General features: G+C 30.5%; 3 protein-coding genes across 3 annotated transcripts; 1 reads left to right on the plus strand and 2 right to left on the minus strand.

Annotated features, from left to right (window-relative positions):
* Window positions 1-261: 261 nt before the first annotated feature.
* On the minus strand, window positions 262-1,644 carry LOC8271497 (reticulon-like protein B14). Its single transcript, XM_002526980.4, has 5 exons — window positions 1,493-1,644; window positions 1,202-1,382; window positions 892-1,021; window positions 738-807; window positions 262-652 (listed from the first exon to the last, which is right to left on the minus strand). Exons 1-5 carry the CDS (start codon window positions 1,602-1,604, stop codon window positions 483-485), a joined length of 663 nt encoding a protein of 220 aa, XP_002527026.1. The 5' UTR covers window positions 1,605-1,644; the 3' UTR covers window positions 262-482.
* An 8,895-nt stretch (window positions 1,645-10,539) lies between these two features.
* LOC8271496 (non-specific lipid-transfer protein 2) lies at window positions 10,540-11,175 on the plus strand. Its single transcript, XM_002526979.4, has one exon. It carries the CDS (start codon window positions 10,619-10,621, stop codon window positions 10,898-10,900), a length of 282 nt encoding a protein of 93 aa, XP_002527025.2. The 5' UTR covers window positions 10,540-10,618; the 3' UTR covers window positions 10,901-11,175.
* A 969-nt stretch (window positions 11,176-12,144) lies between these two features.
* LOC8271495 lies at window positions 12,145-14,355 on the minus strand. Its single transcript, XM_048373438.1, has 3 exons — window positions 14,026-14,355; window positions 13,695-13,903; window positions 12,145-12,730 (listed from the first exon to the last, which is right to left on the minus strand). Exons 1-3 carry the CDS (start codon window positions 14,116-14,118, stop codon window positions 12,421-12,423), a joined length of 612 nt encoding a protein of 203 aa, XP_048229395.1. The 5' UTR covers window positions 14,119-14,355; the 3' UTR covers window positions 12,145-12,420.
* Between the last annotated feature and the right edge of the window lie 1,025 nt (window positions 14,356-15,380).

A 15,380-nucleotide genomic window follows, 5' to 3' on the forward strand; every position in this document is an offset into this window, starting at 1 on the left:
GCTAATTTAGTTACATTACTAATAAAAAACTGTATGTCACATATTTTTATTAATTATTTTTGTTATGTGTCAAACTTTAATTTAAAAAATGACTAAATTTAAACAAAATTAAAGTTAATTAATTGAAATAAAATAAATTAAAATTTTATAATTAAAGTAAAAATAAATACAATTCTCAATAACTATTTACATCTTTATCCCAAATTTTCTACTCTCCTAAAACTTTGGATATATACAAATATACAACCAACTATACAATGATGAAACAAATAAAATACTAATTAAACAAGGCAAACATTTATCATTACAACACATTACATAAACTTCAGGATGTTTCTCGCTATAAGTTGAAATTGCGAGTAATCCACAATTGCATATACATCTTTCACAAGTTAAAGACAGGAAGAAATAGGAAATTTGAATAAATTGTGCTGGATTAGATCCCATTTTGCACTGTGGGAACCATGAATTTCAAATTAATTTTAGGCATGCTTTTTCTCTTTCGTTGGTCCTCTTGGTATCTTGTCAAGAACTTTTGAATTAAATTTGTCAAATATTCTTTTCATATCGTGGCTACTTTTCCCAGCAAAACGATCCACCTGATCTTCATATCTCTCATATAAAACCGGCAGTGTTGCTATGCAGAGATACACTTCATTCCACAAATAGAAAACAGACCAATTATTGGTACATTTGCAGGAAAGAGCGATACTGGTTAAGAAAATGAGAACTCTTACCTATGTATGAAAGAGTCAAAGTGTCACATAAGGACCCAAAAGCTGATAAAATCCAGAGACAAACTATGGTCTGAAAAGAATTAAATTGATTATTAAGAATTTAGAAAAGGGTTGAAAAGGAATACAGGACAAGATGATTAAATAGCACACATACCCAAAAGAAAGTTACCAAATCTTTGCCACTTGAAATTTCATAAAAACTTGATAGCAACCAATTGATTTGCACAAAGAAGAATCTCAATGAAGATTCTGGCACCTCTATATCATCAATAGTAGGAGGATCCCTAATAGTTATAAAAATAATAATAATAATAAATTTATTGCAACTTATTAGGAATAAAATGATCAAATCCTCTGCAGGATGATGCAGGTGAATTTCTTTTTTATTTTGATGTAAAATTAATGAAAAAGAGAAGCATTAAGAAAAGTAACTAAAACTATCAAGTGTTTGCTATCAGCCTCACCTTTTGATGAATCCAGCGCTGTTAGACCAGATGAAGAGAATGACCAAAAAGATCAGAAGTAAATGACAAAGAAGAGTAATAAAATGATACTCCACAACTTCAAAAAGGAACCATATCATTGTAAAACCAAGTAGCATTCCTGCTGACAAATACTTGTTTTTCCACAACAATACATCGGCAACTGCACACTCATCAAGAATTCAAGTAACCCTCTTAATCAATTTTGCACGTAAATTAATCATGAGAAACATTTAAATATAAATAAATAAAAAGAGGAATGATTATCATTACCATGGCCTCTTCCAAGGATGGCATGAAGAGACCTGCGACGGCCAAATAATTTTGTTGAAGGCGAATACCCATCGTCAGAATCGGAATCATCTATCCCCGGCAGCCTCGGCATGATATCTCAGATTTTTAACTCTGACAGAAAATATATATATATATATATATATATATATATATATATATGGCCTTGGATTGATCTTTCTGAAAATTGTTGTATATGTCTCAATGGAAATTAAGTGTACTGTATAAGATCATGATGGAGCCCTATATAAATGGGTCGTCAGGGGTTCCATGCTTGGCATCCAAGCAACTGAACGACGAATGAAGAAAGGTATGCCTTTAGCATCACTTGGAGGTTTGCCTTTCACATGCCCTTTTCAACATAGATTTTAATTTCTGATGTTTATCCGTGCAAGGTATCGAACATATAAATATACATATCAGAATTTAATGTTTATTTATTTTTTATTAAAAAGAAAAGGGAAACTGATATTGAATTTGTCATGCGATTATACATTAATTAGTTGGATAAGAGCCGTTGATATGAAAGCTTAATCAGAGAATTTAATAATCTTAATTTGCATGATTAGAGAGATTAATAACATAATCATAAAGATAGCAAATCATGTAATAATACTTTCTTTACTTTTATTTTCATGTATCCAATATTATGTCCCTCCTGTAAACATATAAACTTGTATTTTTAATTGGACTACATATATATTGGGTTTGCAGCATTTGGTTTCCCAAAGCAAATTAATCTAACTTTGCATTAATCCTAAAAGAGGCATCAGAATAGAAAATACCCTCCAAGCAATGCAGGAACAATGCGACCACTGTTTGGAAAATATACCGTTTGCAACATTCTTTGGGACGATAGAAATCTTTTCATCATTTAAACTGTGCAAAACAATTTAAACGAAAATCATATATAAAGCTGAAGAGATTAGCCTTATTTTTAATAGTCTTTTGCAATTGATTAGAATAGTAATTTGCAATTATTTTCGACAAATTGACAGGTAAATCCTTAAAACGACATTGTTCATTTTCAACATGATGATTTTAAGGGTTCCTTCTAACTTTTTCATGCTGCAAGGATTAAATTGCCAACCTTTGACCAGGGAAGAAGCATCTATCTCAGGTGTTAGTAGCCGAGACATAGGAGGACACGTTCAGCTACATATGAAAGGATAAATTGCACATCCATTTATATATATATATATATATATATCTAGATTTAAGGAAAAGAAAAACATTTCACGTTAATTAACTTTCCTTAATTAGTATCCAACTATATTTCATTTTGAGAATTTCTGCATATTTGTAAATATTGAACAGAGGCGTAGGAACAGAATAAGAGAAAAATTGAAAGCTTTGGGGACCTATATTTTTCCCTTTTCTTTCTTTCTTCTCTGACGCCACCCCCCACTTTCTTCTCTATTTTCACCATTTCCAGCCACCTGCACCACCACCCAGCATTTCCACTCCATCTTCTCTCTTTTTCTTTTTCTTTGCCGGCACCAACCTTTCCTTTTCTTTCTCAAAAGAAAATCGAAGTAAAGTGGAGGAGAAAACATTCTTTCTCGCTGCTGGTACTAGATCAGCCATCTGCCAGCATTTTCTAGCCAAATTGATTCCAGAATCGGCTTCCCCACTCTCCAAAATCTTAGGACAACCCCTCCTTCACATCGAACAATCGCGTCCAGCTCATCCAAGCCACAGGAGTAAGTTTTTCTCCACCTTGATTTGACATTTTCCGGTGAGAATTAGACTGTAGTTTTGTGTATTTGGACTCCACGCATCTCAAGCTTCGCGTAAGCGCCTCCAAATTTAAATTTCAATACTGTTGACTGTACCAGCTTTTTGGACCCTAGTCTTTTCCGAATGCGCAGAACTTTAAATTTTTGGCTCGATAATCCGACAGTTCAGCTAGCTCCGCCAGAAACATAGGATCAACTAAAGAAAATTTAATAAAACTGTGATTTAAAATCTTATAATCAATAGTGCATGTGTCATGCCACTAGTTAATGCAATATTATTTAATTATTATTATTTTTTTTAATTTTTATCATCGTTATTATTATTATGTTAATTTCTACTATTTTTATCACTATTATTATATTTACTATGAATATTGCATATAACCATAATTTCATTTAAATCGATGCTATTCAATTTTAGTATTTAATATTAAATTGAGTAATTCTATGCTTGTTAGTTATTTATGTTATTTTAATATTATTGATGCTAAGACTATAATGTAATTCGGGATGAGACGACAGTAGAATATGCCACCTGATGGATTGCATCAGGACCACGTGGGCACCGGTATAAATGAGAGACACGTAACAGGGGAATATTTATTGATGTGCCCTGTTCTAGTATCGTTCTCTGGGTTTACAAAAATTATAATTCATCAGAGGAAAGGACCCCGGTCGAGTATTGCTTTCTGGGCGCCGGCTATATTGATAATTAAGTTACCAAACTGGATTTAAGAACTCTAGTCGAGCCTTGCCAGTCTTATTGGAAATAAACGAGTGATTGACTAATAGAATTGGAGTATAGGGTTCTGCTGATGTTCTCATCTTGTATTTATTAAATTAAATATTTTTGAAATATGACATGACACGCATTTTAATTATTTCATGATAGTTTATATTTATTTAGATAATTATTTTATAGTGATGGTTGTGTTTGTTTTGAATTATTTAATTTTAATTCACTCTCGAGACTGACAGTCTCAAATTAAATTTTTCAGATGACAGTTAGATTATCTGCAGTTCCTCTATTTTTGGCAGCTCGACTCTTTCCTTCCTCGGGCTTAACATAACTATTTTTCTTGTATTTCTAATTATGTAAAGTTTTAGATACTCTGTAGTATTTGCATTCAGACTTATTATTTTTATTCGACATGATGAACAACTTGATGATGTTTTAATTTTATTATTGTTGATGAACCGGTATAAATTCTATTGTAATTGTATAGATGAAATCTTGATATATTAGATCAACTTATATTTTAATTAAGTTATTGTTTAGTCAGACTTGCTATGAGTTTCTAAAGCCTTATGCTTATCCATTTTTTAGCGTCGTATCACGGATTTACATATCGAATTGTGACAAGCTATGCATCTCTGACTTATTAGAAAGTAATAAAAGAATTTGGCTCGTATTAAAAAAAGAAAGAAACATCTCTTTTAATTATCACTCTCCAATAGTCAAGTATAAATATCCCTCTCGTTGCATTGTAATGATTCAAGTTTATTATTCATATTGTTGTTACTATAATCAATTCATTCTTGGTCACTAACTCGACAGAGAGCCAATTTAGATATAGCGTCCATGGACACAACTGAACATTAGATTCAACATTTCAGACTCCAAACTCCAAATAAAACTATTGTTACTTATACGAACCTATATATCTATTTTTCTTCGTCACTTCATTATACAATAACGAAAGAACAATTGTAGACAAATTAACAGCTCTACAACTAAGTGAAGCATGCGTATATAACTTCGTCTTAGTAACAAATAATAATAATAATAATAATTATAATAATAAAGCAATGAACACACATCTTAAGATTGTTGCATAAGTAATCTATACTATAAGAATAGAAGAAGCATCTTATACAAAAGCAACAAAACCTTCTATCTACGGAAACTAAGATTATATATATATATATATATATAGATTTATCTATTTGCTTGTCGTTCTATAACTTCATCATCGCTAGTTGGTTGTTTGCCGCTCAATAGCTTCAACACTGTCCTTTGTCTAATGGATAGGATCAAAATCTTCTAAACCTTTAATATAGGTTAGATTCTATTAAATATTATTTTTTTAAAAAAAAAATTACCTGGACTTGGTGTATACATCATAATTAATAGATGAGTGATACGTAAGTATGAGCATTTTACACTTTAGCATTGGATAATTAACACATATTTCATCATTTAAAACTGATAAATATATATCAATCATCTATCGATTTAGTAAATAAGTGGAGCCATGCACCAAATCTAGTTAAGAATTTTCATTTTTGTAGTCGTTTGCCCATTGCTCATAGTCATTGGCAAATTGTTATTCTCCATTCAATAGTCTAGCTATCACCATCGTTCATTGTTGCACCTCTTTCTCTTTCTCTTTCTCTTTCTCTTTCTTCTTTTCTTTCTTTTCTTACCTTCTCGCCATGGGCACCACCGTAGATTCATTTCAACAACAATGATAATTAAGTTTGGCTTATATGAAATTCAACCTATTACTCATTTACATAGCGTTTAGCTGAAATTCATCGATTAAAAAAATTATTTTATTAACAAATAAAATTCAATTAGAAATTATTTAAAACTAAATTTTCATATTTAATGTGTGAAATAAAAATAATAAAATTAGAGCTTTTTACTTATATATGCAAAATAAAATTCTTATATATGTGTTGCATAAAATATATTTTCTATATATAGTTTCTTTTTGCCAAATAGTATGGAAATAAGTCGACTATATACAGTCAAATATCAGATTGTCGACCTTGATAACTTATATTCCTATGTCGGTCGATTGCTAGTCTACTAGTTGTAAATATGAAATCTGAACTTTATTCAAATATGATATTAAAATTTAAATCTGAATCCAATTTTAATTCTATTATATTTAATATATATTCTTTATGAGATAGAATTGAATACCTAAATCCGTTACCATTTCTAATTCCATAATTTAAATTTAAATGTATCATACTTTGGGAAGAAGAAGGGTTCTTCTTTCTTTCCTTTTTTTCTTTTGTTTCTAAAGAGTTCGACAAGAAGTATTAATACAGAAAATGAAATCCTTTGATAAAAAATGATTGCAATTCACCGAGTCGGAGTGAATCATAATAGCCACTGGTTAATTATGATGATATTGTTTTGTAATAATTAGAGCACAAATGGCATGCCTTAATAATACCATTTTTCTTTTTATCTTTTTGCCAAATTGTGGATAATCTTTCAACAAAATCTTTTACCATTGACCAATTAAAGTGTTTGTGGTGAGTTTAGGATTTATTACTGTGGAAGATAAAAGAAAAATCCACCATTCAAAAGTAAAAAAGCAACAGGTTTAAATAATAATAATAAAAAGGCCCTTTCAGAGACTGCAAAAGATGCATATCCGATCTTTGAATATTCTCTATAAACTAAAACAAAAATGACCAAAGTATCAGAGTAATATTAGGGCTGAGCATGGATCTTGGTGATTCCCATCCGAATTGAATAACTGTATCGAAAAATACCAAAACCGAAATAACCGAAATTTTTTATAACTGAATTGAACTGATCCAATTTTTTTTACTATTACGGTATGGTACTGGTTCTTTAGTAAAAACCGTACCATAATCGTACCAGAACCGATCCGTCTTATACTGATCCGGACCAAACCGTAAAACCGAATTTTTTACATATATTTATTGATAATTATTTATATTATATAAATAATGCCTATAAAAATAACTATAATATTATAAAATACTTTATACTCTATAAAAAAAATTATTTTATATTTATCATTTTATATAATTCAAGCAATTATTATCGAAATAAGAAAAAAGTACTACATATTAAAAGTAACTATAATATTATAATGTACTTTATACTCTATAAAAAAATATAAGTTATATATTAGTATATCATATAGTATACTGATACTAATATACATTACTCTAATACTAAATTTATAATTTATTATCTACTAACTTAACCCTAATATATTTTCTTACCACATACTACAAGCATATACCTAACAATTTGAACATACCGTCTTCCTCTTTAGAACACATCGCCGTACCTTCCATTTTGCAATTCAAAAAGATAAAATCCCTAAGGCAAATCTCTCGACAGAAAATCAAAAGGAAGATGGATTGCGTAGACATCTTCCTATTTAGAACACACCGCCGCACCTCTCAATTTTCAATTCAGAAAGACAAAATTCCTAAGGTAATTTCTGGACAGAAAATCAAAAGGAAGAAGGAAGAAATTGGCTCGCCTAGACGTCTTCCTCTTTAGCGCCACACATAATTGGCTCGCAGAAAGGCAGAAGCAAGAATTGGCTCGCGTAGACATCTTCTTCTTTAGCGCTCTCTCTTCCCATAACGGTGCCACCATTGCTCAGTCTTAGGTATTTTTCTTTTCTTTTCTACTTTTTTACTTTTATTTTTGCTGGGTAGATTGTTGGCTGCAACTGCGAAAAATATTTTATTTTAAGGATTGCCATCTGCAAAATATTTTTATGCTAGCAGTAACATATATTTTAATAATTTATATTTAAATATTGAATGAATTATTATATTTACAAGTGACTGAATTGCAAAACATGTTGTTCAAGAATGTGATTGCAATTCTAATTCAGATTTTCATGCTATTTTCTTTAGGTTGATAATCATATTTTCTCTAAATATATTTGATTAAAGATGAGATTAAAGTTGTATTTTTAAAATTTTTTAGAACCGAAAATAGCACCGAACCGAACTATATTTAACTGTAAAAATTAGTACAATACGTTATGGATCCTTTTATGTTTGGTATAATACTACTACCTTCAACTTTAAAAGAACCGAGGTTTGATATGATACTAGTGATTTATAGATAATCGAATAGGACCGATCCATACTCAGCCCTAAGTAATACTGCTTATTTTTTCCAGAAACGTCATTTTGCAATAAAAAGTACTTAAAAGAAGTCTTTATATTGAAGAGGAGAACGTTTTATTTAATACAATAAGCTTTTATATTTTACTCTTTGTTTTATTTTTATTTTTATTTTTATTTTATAAAAATTAAGAGTTTTAATTTTGTAATTTTAGCCAAAAAATTATAATTAAGAATCAATTTAAAGACTTATAATACATTTATAAAATTAAAATAAATTATAAAATTTAACTGTTCAATTGTTGAGAGTTAAACTAATTTTTTAATTTATATTTTTAAAATATTAATTTATAACATATGACTTTTTAAGATAAATAACTTAAAAGGATAAGTTATTACGACTCCCTTGAGGCTAAGTGAAATACACAAGTTGATCCTTCATTTTCTAATAATACATTATGACCTCTTTAAGATTTAGTTCAATATATTATTTTCTCCTTTCGTTAAAATAATCTGTTAATATAATGTAAAAATACGAATTTATCTTTAAAATGTTATCAAACCTTATAGGATGAATTACTATGACTCCCCTGTACTATATTAAAATTACTTTAACTCTGTCATTGAAATTACTATATATCAAATTTATAAAATTTTAAAAGTTTTATTATATATTCAAGATAAATTATAATTATGATAATTTAATTATAAATTTTAAATATAATTAATATTATTTATAAAACTTAATAAAACATCTATAAAAAATTTATGCTCAATTGAAGGACAGTTTTAAAATATTAAAAATTATTATGCTTGGACTAATGGAATATTCTTTGAAATTTTGATGAAAGAGTAAAAAAAAATATTAATGTAAAAGTGAAAAAGCACATTAAAGTAAATATTAAAGAGGTCATAATGTATTATTAAAAAATGAGAGATCGAGTTATATATGTCAAAACTGTATTAAAAATATTTTAACTAATTAAATATATTATAAATAAAAAATTGCCACATAAATGAAAAGGTACAATTTCTCATGGCCTTATTTAATGATTCACAAACATGCAAGTGGATCATATCTTAATCGCAATATAAATTACAAAGCAGCTTTATACAAACCTCCTACTTTAGCATTATCACATCAAATTAGAGTATTTCTGGGCTTTTTCTAAATTATTTAACTATTTCAGATATTGATATAGTTTTCCTTCAATTCTCTTTTTTTTTTTCTCCCCTGTTCCACATGAATAACAAGAAAATAAGAGGATAAAAAAGACTCTTAGTTTCTGTACAATATGGAGCTCTCTTTTGCCAAATTTCATGTGGGTTTAGTAGGTAGATGGCATGCACAATAGAAATCATTACAGCAAATTTAGTTGACGCAACCCATTGGGGACTACAAATTAATTGTCTGAATTGCTGTCACTTTTATGGTGAAATTGTCAGAGTTGTTTTCGAACAAAGATTGAAAATGTCTTGAGAAACACTAAAATTAGAGGCATCCAATCACATCACCGAAAGCCATTCAAAGATGGCTCAAGAAAACCAGGCGCCACTCTTTATATTGCATGATTAATTGCTAATGATCATCAATTGTTTAAAATATTATTAATACTCGGTCCAATATTTGATTCACTTTAGTTCCATAACAAATTTATAAAAAAAAATAAATTTTTAAAAAAATTATCTGTGTTTGCTTAATAAGGAGAATTTGAGCACTATTTAAAATATGAAACATATTTTACAAATAAAAATAGTATATTATTATGTTTTGTCTTGAATTACAAATTAGGGAGACATATTATTGTTTTCGTTAAATACTAAAATTTTAAAATTATATAGAAAAGAATAAGTAAGAAGAACTAGAACAAGAATAAGATAATCAGGATTAGTGTCTTAATAACATTAAGATAAAGTTATAATTCGAGTTAGCCTTACTCCCCTAAGAACACATAATAATATAAGTGCAGCAACCATGGTCCCTAGTCTATTATATTAAGAACAATTTATCAATAATTAAAGCAAAAAAAGAAAATGTGACCTCCATTTTCATGATAAGGAGCTAGCACCCAATTTTAGAGCTAGCTAGTAGCAACAATAGAGAATTACTAAATTAAATTGTTTATTTATTGTTAATCATGGTCGTGATTAGTCTTTTTATTGTCTTTGAAAGTATGAGAACTAAATTTTATTTATTTATTTTATGTCTCTGTCATTTGCTGACATAAGCTCAAAATTAGTCCGAATACTAAATGATATTTGGTTTAAAATATAAAAAAGAAATTATATATATTAATTACCAATACTGATTTGAGTTTTTTCTAAGAAATTATTAGTCATCTGCATAATAATCTCCATATTAATTACAAACACCTCTAATTGGTTCCTTGAACCCCACTGCTCCATTCTATAAATTGAGAAGAGGGTTCTTCCCAAACTGCAACATCACCTCCTCAACAAACGTAAGTACCACACGCTTTGTGCTCCATTGAGGTAGGTGAAAATGAAAATGTCATACGTGACACCTTTCTTTATGCTTGTCCTGTTACTTGGGGAGACAGTTCAGGTAACTTCTGCTGTTACTTGTGACCCAGTTGAGTTAAGCGCATGTGCAAATGCGATAACATCTTCAAGCCCACCATCAGCAATCTGTTGCAGCAAGTTGAAGCAGCAGAGACCTTGCCTCTGTCAGTATGTTAAGAATCCAAACCTCCAGAAGCTTGTCAACTCTCCCAATGCCAAGAAGGTGGCTACCATTTGTGGCTCTCCGTTCCCCAACTGCTAGCTAGCTTCTCTATGCTACACTGTATTCACAGTGATTGTTTAGCTAGTAACCTCTGCTCTATGTCTAATCGGTGTGTGCTATAAATGGTGTGCCCAATTGTCCTTAGACAACGCTGGTCGTTGCCTACTGACATGGCACAGCAGATGGGTTATATAGTTTGAATGGATTACGCCTGAAGTTTTCTTCTTTTGTATCTCTGCTTGTGGTAGAATTCTTTCCATGTATTTACGTGTCTATTTCTTGTTCAAAATTATAAAGAGGTTGCTTCTCAGCCATTTATGCATATCATTCAATAATACATATATAAATATTTGTGTGTGCAAGATATTAAGCAACAATAATTGAGGGATGAATATTTTTTACTGCAAATACAAGTTACATCCTGAAATTGAGAAACAATTCCAAATCAGCTTTGTTTAGAAAGAAGGAAGCTACAAGTAATGCAAGAATTACAGGCAAAATAGAGAAAAGGTTGGGTCAAGATATTGAATTTGAATTTCTATGTATCATTCGGGATTATGAAAGGCAACTGATTTGATTTGTATCCCTTATCAATGATTACTTTCTAAAAGGTTTGGGATTGAACAAAAGAAAAAGTATGACTATATAAATGATGAGATTAAATCCTTTTGATAAAGTGTATAATTATGAAGAGGAAGAGAGTAGAACTCCCATGCACAATTTAATTAAAACAATATATTATTTAAACCATCAAAAATAAAGTTTGAATTTAAGAATAAATTATCAACCCAGACCAGACCAGGATTTATGTTACTTTGATTCCATCCCATGTTTGACTAAAGATACAAAAGTACTTATGGCCTATTTAGTATTGTTTTCCCCACCTGCTTTTAATTTTCAAGTTCTTCTATTTATTCTTTCAATATCTTTTTGGAATCTGATTCTTGGAAAAAATATATACATCAAATAATAGAAAAGGAAAATATCTAATTCTTTTTAAAAAACAATAGTTTTTCAAACAACAATACCATCAAAAGGCACATTCCTTTGCTGTTGAGATTAGAAACGTCGAATTTAAGGTTGTCCAAATTAAATGAGCTATCACTTTATTATAAGTGTAAGAAAATAATTATATCTTATTATGTAAACCTATTTTTATATAATAAGGTGTCCGTGTTCTTGCTTTCAATCACAGTCAAAAGTCTCATTTCCTTCCTCAAAATTCACATTCAAGAATAAGTATACAACTCAGTTAGCATATCAGAAACATAACCTGCATGGTATACCCAAGTAAAAATCACCCATAACATTGATATGTAAAATCCATAATCCAGCAATTTTACATCAATAAAGCATAATCATGGAAACTAGGGCATGACATTCATATAAGAGTTCACAACTATGAACAAACACTATATATTTAAGCATCTGAGAAATTAATGTAATATCACATACAGATATCTATATGTTCATAGCTCACTAACACTTTGTCGTCTTTTTTTCTCTATCCATATTCCCCCACCCCAAAACTGTGAATGCTAAATCTAATCAAACCACTGTTAAACTTTCTCAAATTCACCAATCTGTTGCTGTTGTTGCTGTTGCGGTGGATAACTTGAAGCAGTCATGCCAACGCCTTCGTTCTGGTGCTTCTCCCATCCGCCAGTATCAGCTCTGGAGTGAGACCAATAGTAAAGGATTGACCCCAACATTGACAATAATGTGAGAGCTGCTCCGGCAGCGAAGACGCCCTTGCGAATGGTGGTGCATGATAAGTGTTCACCGCCATAGATTCCTCTGTACTTGGTATGGTATGCATTCCTTGCTGACCCAGCTAACAGGCATGCCTCTGCTCCAAAAAAGCTTACCCTAGAGATTGTATTTTAATTCTCAAAGTTTAGTCTAAGCAGAGCTGCTGTGGCACTCCATTTTTAAAAGGACAAATAAGGTTGCATTTGAAACCCTAAAACAAAAGTAGATAACTGAAGATGGCAATATTTGTGAATAGGTGAAATAATTTGAGATGAAAGATCTCAAAGCCCAACAGGATTAAAACAAACAAAAGATTTGAATAAATTACTAGATTAAGATCATGGACCCCAATAACATTCATCCTATTCATTCATATCACACACCAAAATGCTAAAATTAGAAAAGAAAAAAATATATTTGTCATGCTGTTGATTTATAGTTTTGCAAGTGATTTGAGTTAAAGCCTTCACCAAAAGAATACAAATAAGAATTACGTTTAGTTTTTTATTAAAGAACAATATTTCAGATTAAGGTCTGCGATTTAGGCTGGCGGGTCATAAATGGCCGGTGTCAAGGCACGAGTATAACAGAGATATACTCAACCCAAATACCATCCGTCTAATTAATTTTGTTAGAACTCTAAGCCTAATACAAAATTAATGAGATTTATAATTAAACATAGGAAATAATTGCACATATAAATGCTTATTTGTGTGTTATATTACATGTTAACTTATTTTTACTTCACTAAACCTATTTATCCAAAATCTAAACCCGATTAGTTAGTTATGTTCCTTATTATTTAACCGGTAGTGTCAAAAATCGGCAGTCTTATTTCAGATTTTCCATGTTTTAACAACTCAACAAACGCTAACAGCACAAATTTTGGCATTATTTGTCGGCGTTACTGTGAGTGCAGATATTTAAAGGTGGGGCCCATCTGATCAAGCACACCGTCAGATGACGGAGAAAGGCTTCAACTAGCCCGTTCAGGTAAGGTAAGCGACTACTAATTACGGAATTATGAATAGTTCAAAGAATAATAACCAGGAATGAAGGAGGGAGAAAAGGGTAAATATACCAGGAAAAGATGAAGAAGAAGATGGCCATAGTAGTAGAAGATGTGCCCCTCAGAAGGCCTTTACCAAAACAGAGACATCTAGTAACGCCGTTGACGACAGTTTGGCTTATCAGCAGAAGCCCAAACGCCCCTAATCCATACACCGTAGAAGCGTCCGTTGTGTATAGACAGTATGTCCTCTCATCGTACTTATCTGGCACCACCGTAGCCTGAAGGAACACGCACAACCCCAAGAACAAAACAAACAAACAAATATTAAAAATTAAAATTAAAACTCTGAAACAGAAAATCTCAAAACACACAGAGAGAGAGAGAGAGAGAGAGAGAGTACATGGCTGCGGCGGCGTTCGGCGCCAACGGCGAGGACAAAGGCGATGAGGTGAAGGGAAGTGACGGTGGCTAAAACAGTGACAGAGAGAGCCATTTTAGGCAGAGTGTGAAGGTGGAGAGAGGGACAGACAGAGAGTAGTAGTGTCCTTTTCTCTATGGTAAATTTACAGCTTCTTTTGTTTTTTTTCTTTTCTTAATTTTTGTTTGTGTGTGTTAATTACAAAAGTGGTGGTTTTTATTATAGTTTATGCGGATTGGTCCTTGTTTTGGGCTCTCTGCTTTTAAATTTTCTTTTCTTTTTTTAAAGTCTCGTTTGGATTTGTGTCTGAATTTGCTTCGCGCTTTACTAGCTAAGCTGGCCTTTTCTATTGTTTATCAGGTTATGATTGTTTTGGATTTCTGACCCCCTGCATTCGTGACCACAGTATTTTGATGGTCTTGAGGATTTAATGGTGTGATTGATCGAGAGTTGGATGGTGATAGGAGCGATGGTTTAGGTAAGAAAACAACTGTGTGGGACCTATTTGCTGACTGTATGCAGAAAATGAGTGACCTTAATAGCTGGAATACGGTTGGAATATTGTCAGCAGGCCTGTGTTCCGGTTGTGTTTACCGGTTATAGCAGGTAGCCCTTTTTCCGTCTTAATTTTTGGTTACACAGCTGACGACTGATTTTAGTTCCTTTTTCTTATATATATAATATTATATAAAAAAGGATATGGCCCAAAACTGTTGATAACTAACACACAGCTATTGGGCAACAGACCCACTAATGTTACCTACTGGCCCTTTCTCTGAGGTCTTCAAATGGTTCTTCCGTTGCAAGCTTTTCCATAAAACTTATTTCAAATGTTGATATATAATATGTATTTTATTTTTTTTTGTTTTCTAGAAAGTAATTTTTTATTATTAAATATAATCAATTTTATTCTTAAAGAATAATGCTTGATCGTTTTAGTATTTGTTAATTATATATAATTATCAAATAAAAAATAATTAAATTTTCAATATCCAAAAAAATTTACGTCCTCTTATAATATTATAATATCTATATAAAATTATTTGCATAGGACACAAGTGTCAAAACTAGTTACTTAACTAGTCATTTACTAGTGCGTTACACGACCGTTATTATTATTTCGATTATAAAATTAAGTTGATACATATAATTTAATAAAAAAATTTAATGTTTAATATTAATTTATAATAATTTAAAATATAATACCAAACTATTTTTTTAAAAATTTTATTAGTATAATAATATAAAAATTATTTTAAAAGTATTTATTAATTAATATTATATTATTTAACTTAAAATTATAATTGATATTACTATTTATTAAAATTAAGAAATTA

Source organism: Ricinus communis, chromosome 4 (genome assembly GCF_019578655.1).
Source record: "Ricinus communis isolate WT05 ecotype wild-type chromosome 4, ASM1957865v1, whole genome shotgun sequence".
NCBI classification, from domain to species: Eukaryota; Viridiplantae; Streptophyta; class Magnoliopsida; order Malpighiales; family Euphorbiaceae; genus Ricinus; species Ricinus communis.

Bases quoted from the DNA above. Each gene is read 5' to 3' on its own strand.
- LOC8271496 (XM_002526979.4), top strand. From the start codon at position 10,619: ATGAAAATGTCATACGTGACACCTTTCTTTATGCTTGTCCTGTTACTT.
- LOC8271497 (XM_002526980.4), bottom strand. From the start codon at position 1,604: ATGCCGAGGCTGCCGGGGATAGATGATTCCGATTCTGACGATGGGTAT. The intron at 1,383-1,492 runs GTAATGATAATC...ATGAGTGTGCAG, and splicing joins CATCCTTGGAAGAGGCCATG to TTGCCGATGTATTGTTGTGG. The intron at 808-891 runs GTATGTGTGCTA...AATTCTTTTCAG, and splicing joins ATTTGGTAACTTTCTTTTGG to ACCATAGTTTGTCTCTGGAT.
- LOC8271495 (XM_048373438.1), bottom strand. From the start codon at position 14,118: ATGGCTCTCTCTGTCACTGTTTTAGCCACCGTCACTTCCCTTCACCTC. The intron at 13,904-14,025 runs GTACTCTCTCTC...GTGTTCCTTCAG, and splicing joins CCGAACGCCGCCGCAGCCAT to GCTACGGTGGTGCCAGATAA. The intron at 12,731-13,694 runs GTATATTTACCC...TACAATCTCTAG, and splicing joins TTCTTCTTCATCTTTTCCTG to GGTAAGCTTTTTTGGAGCAG.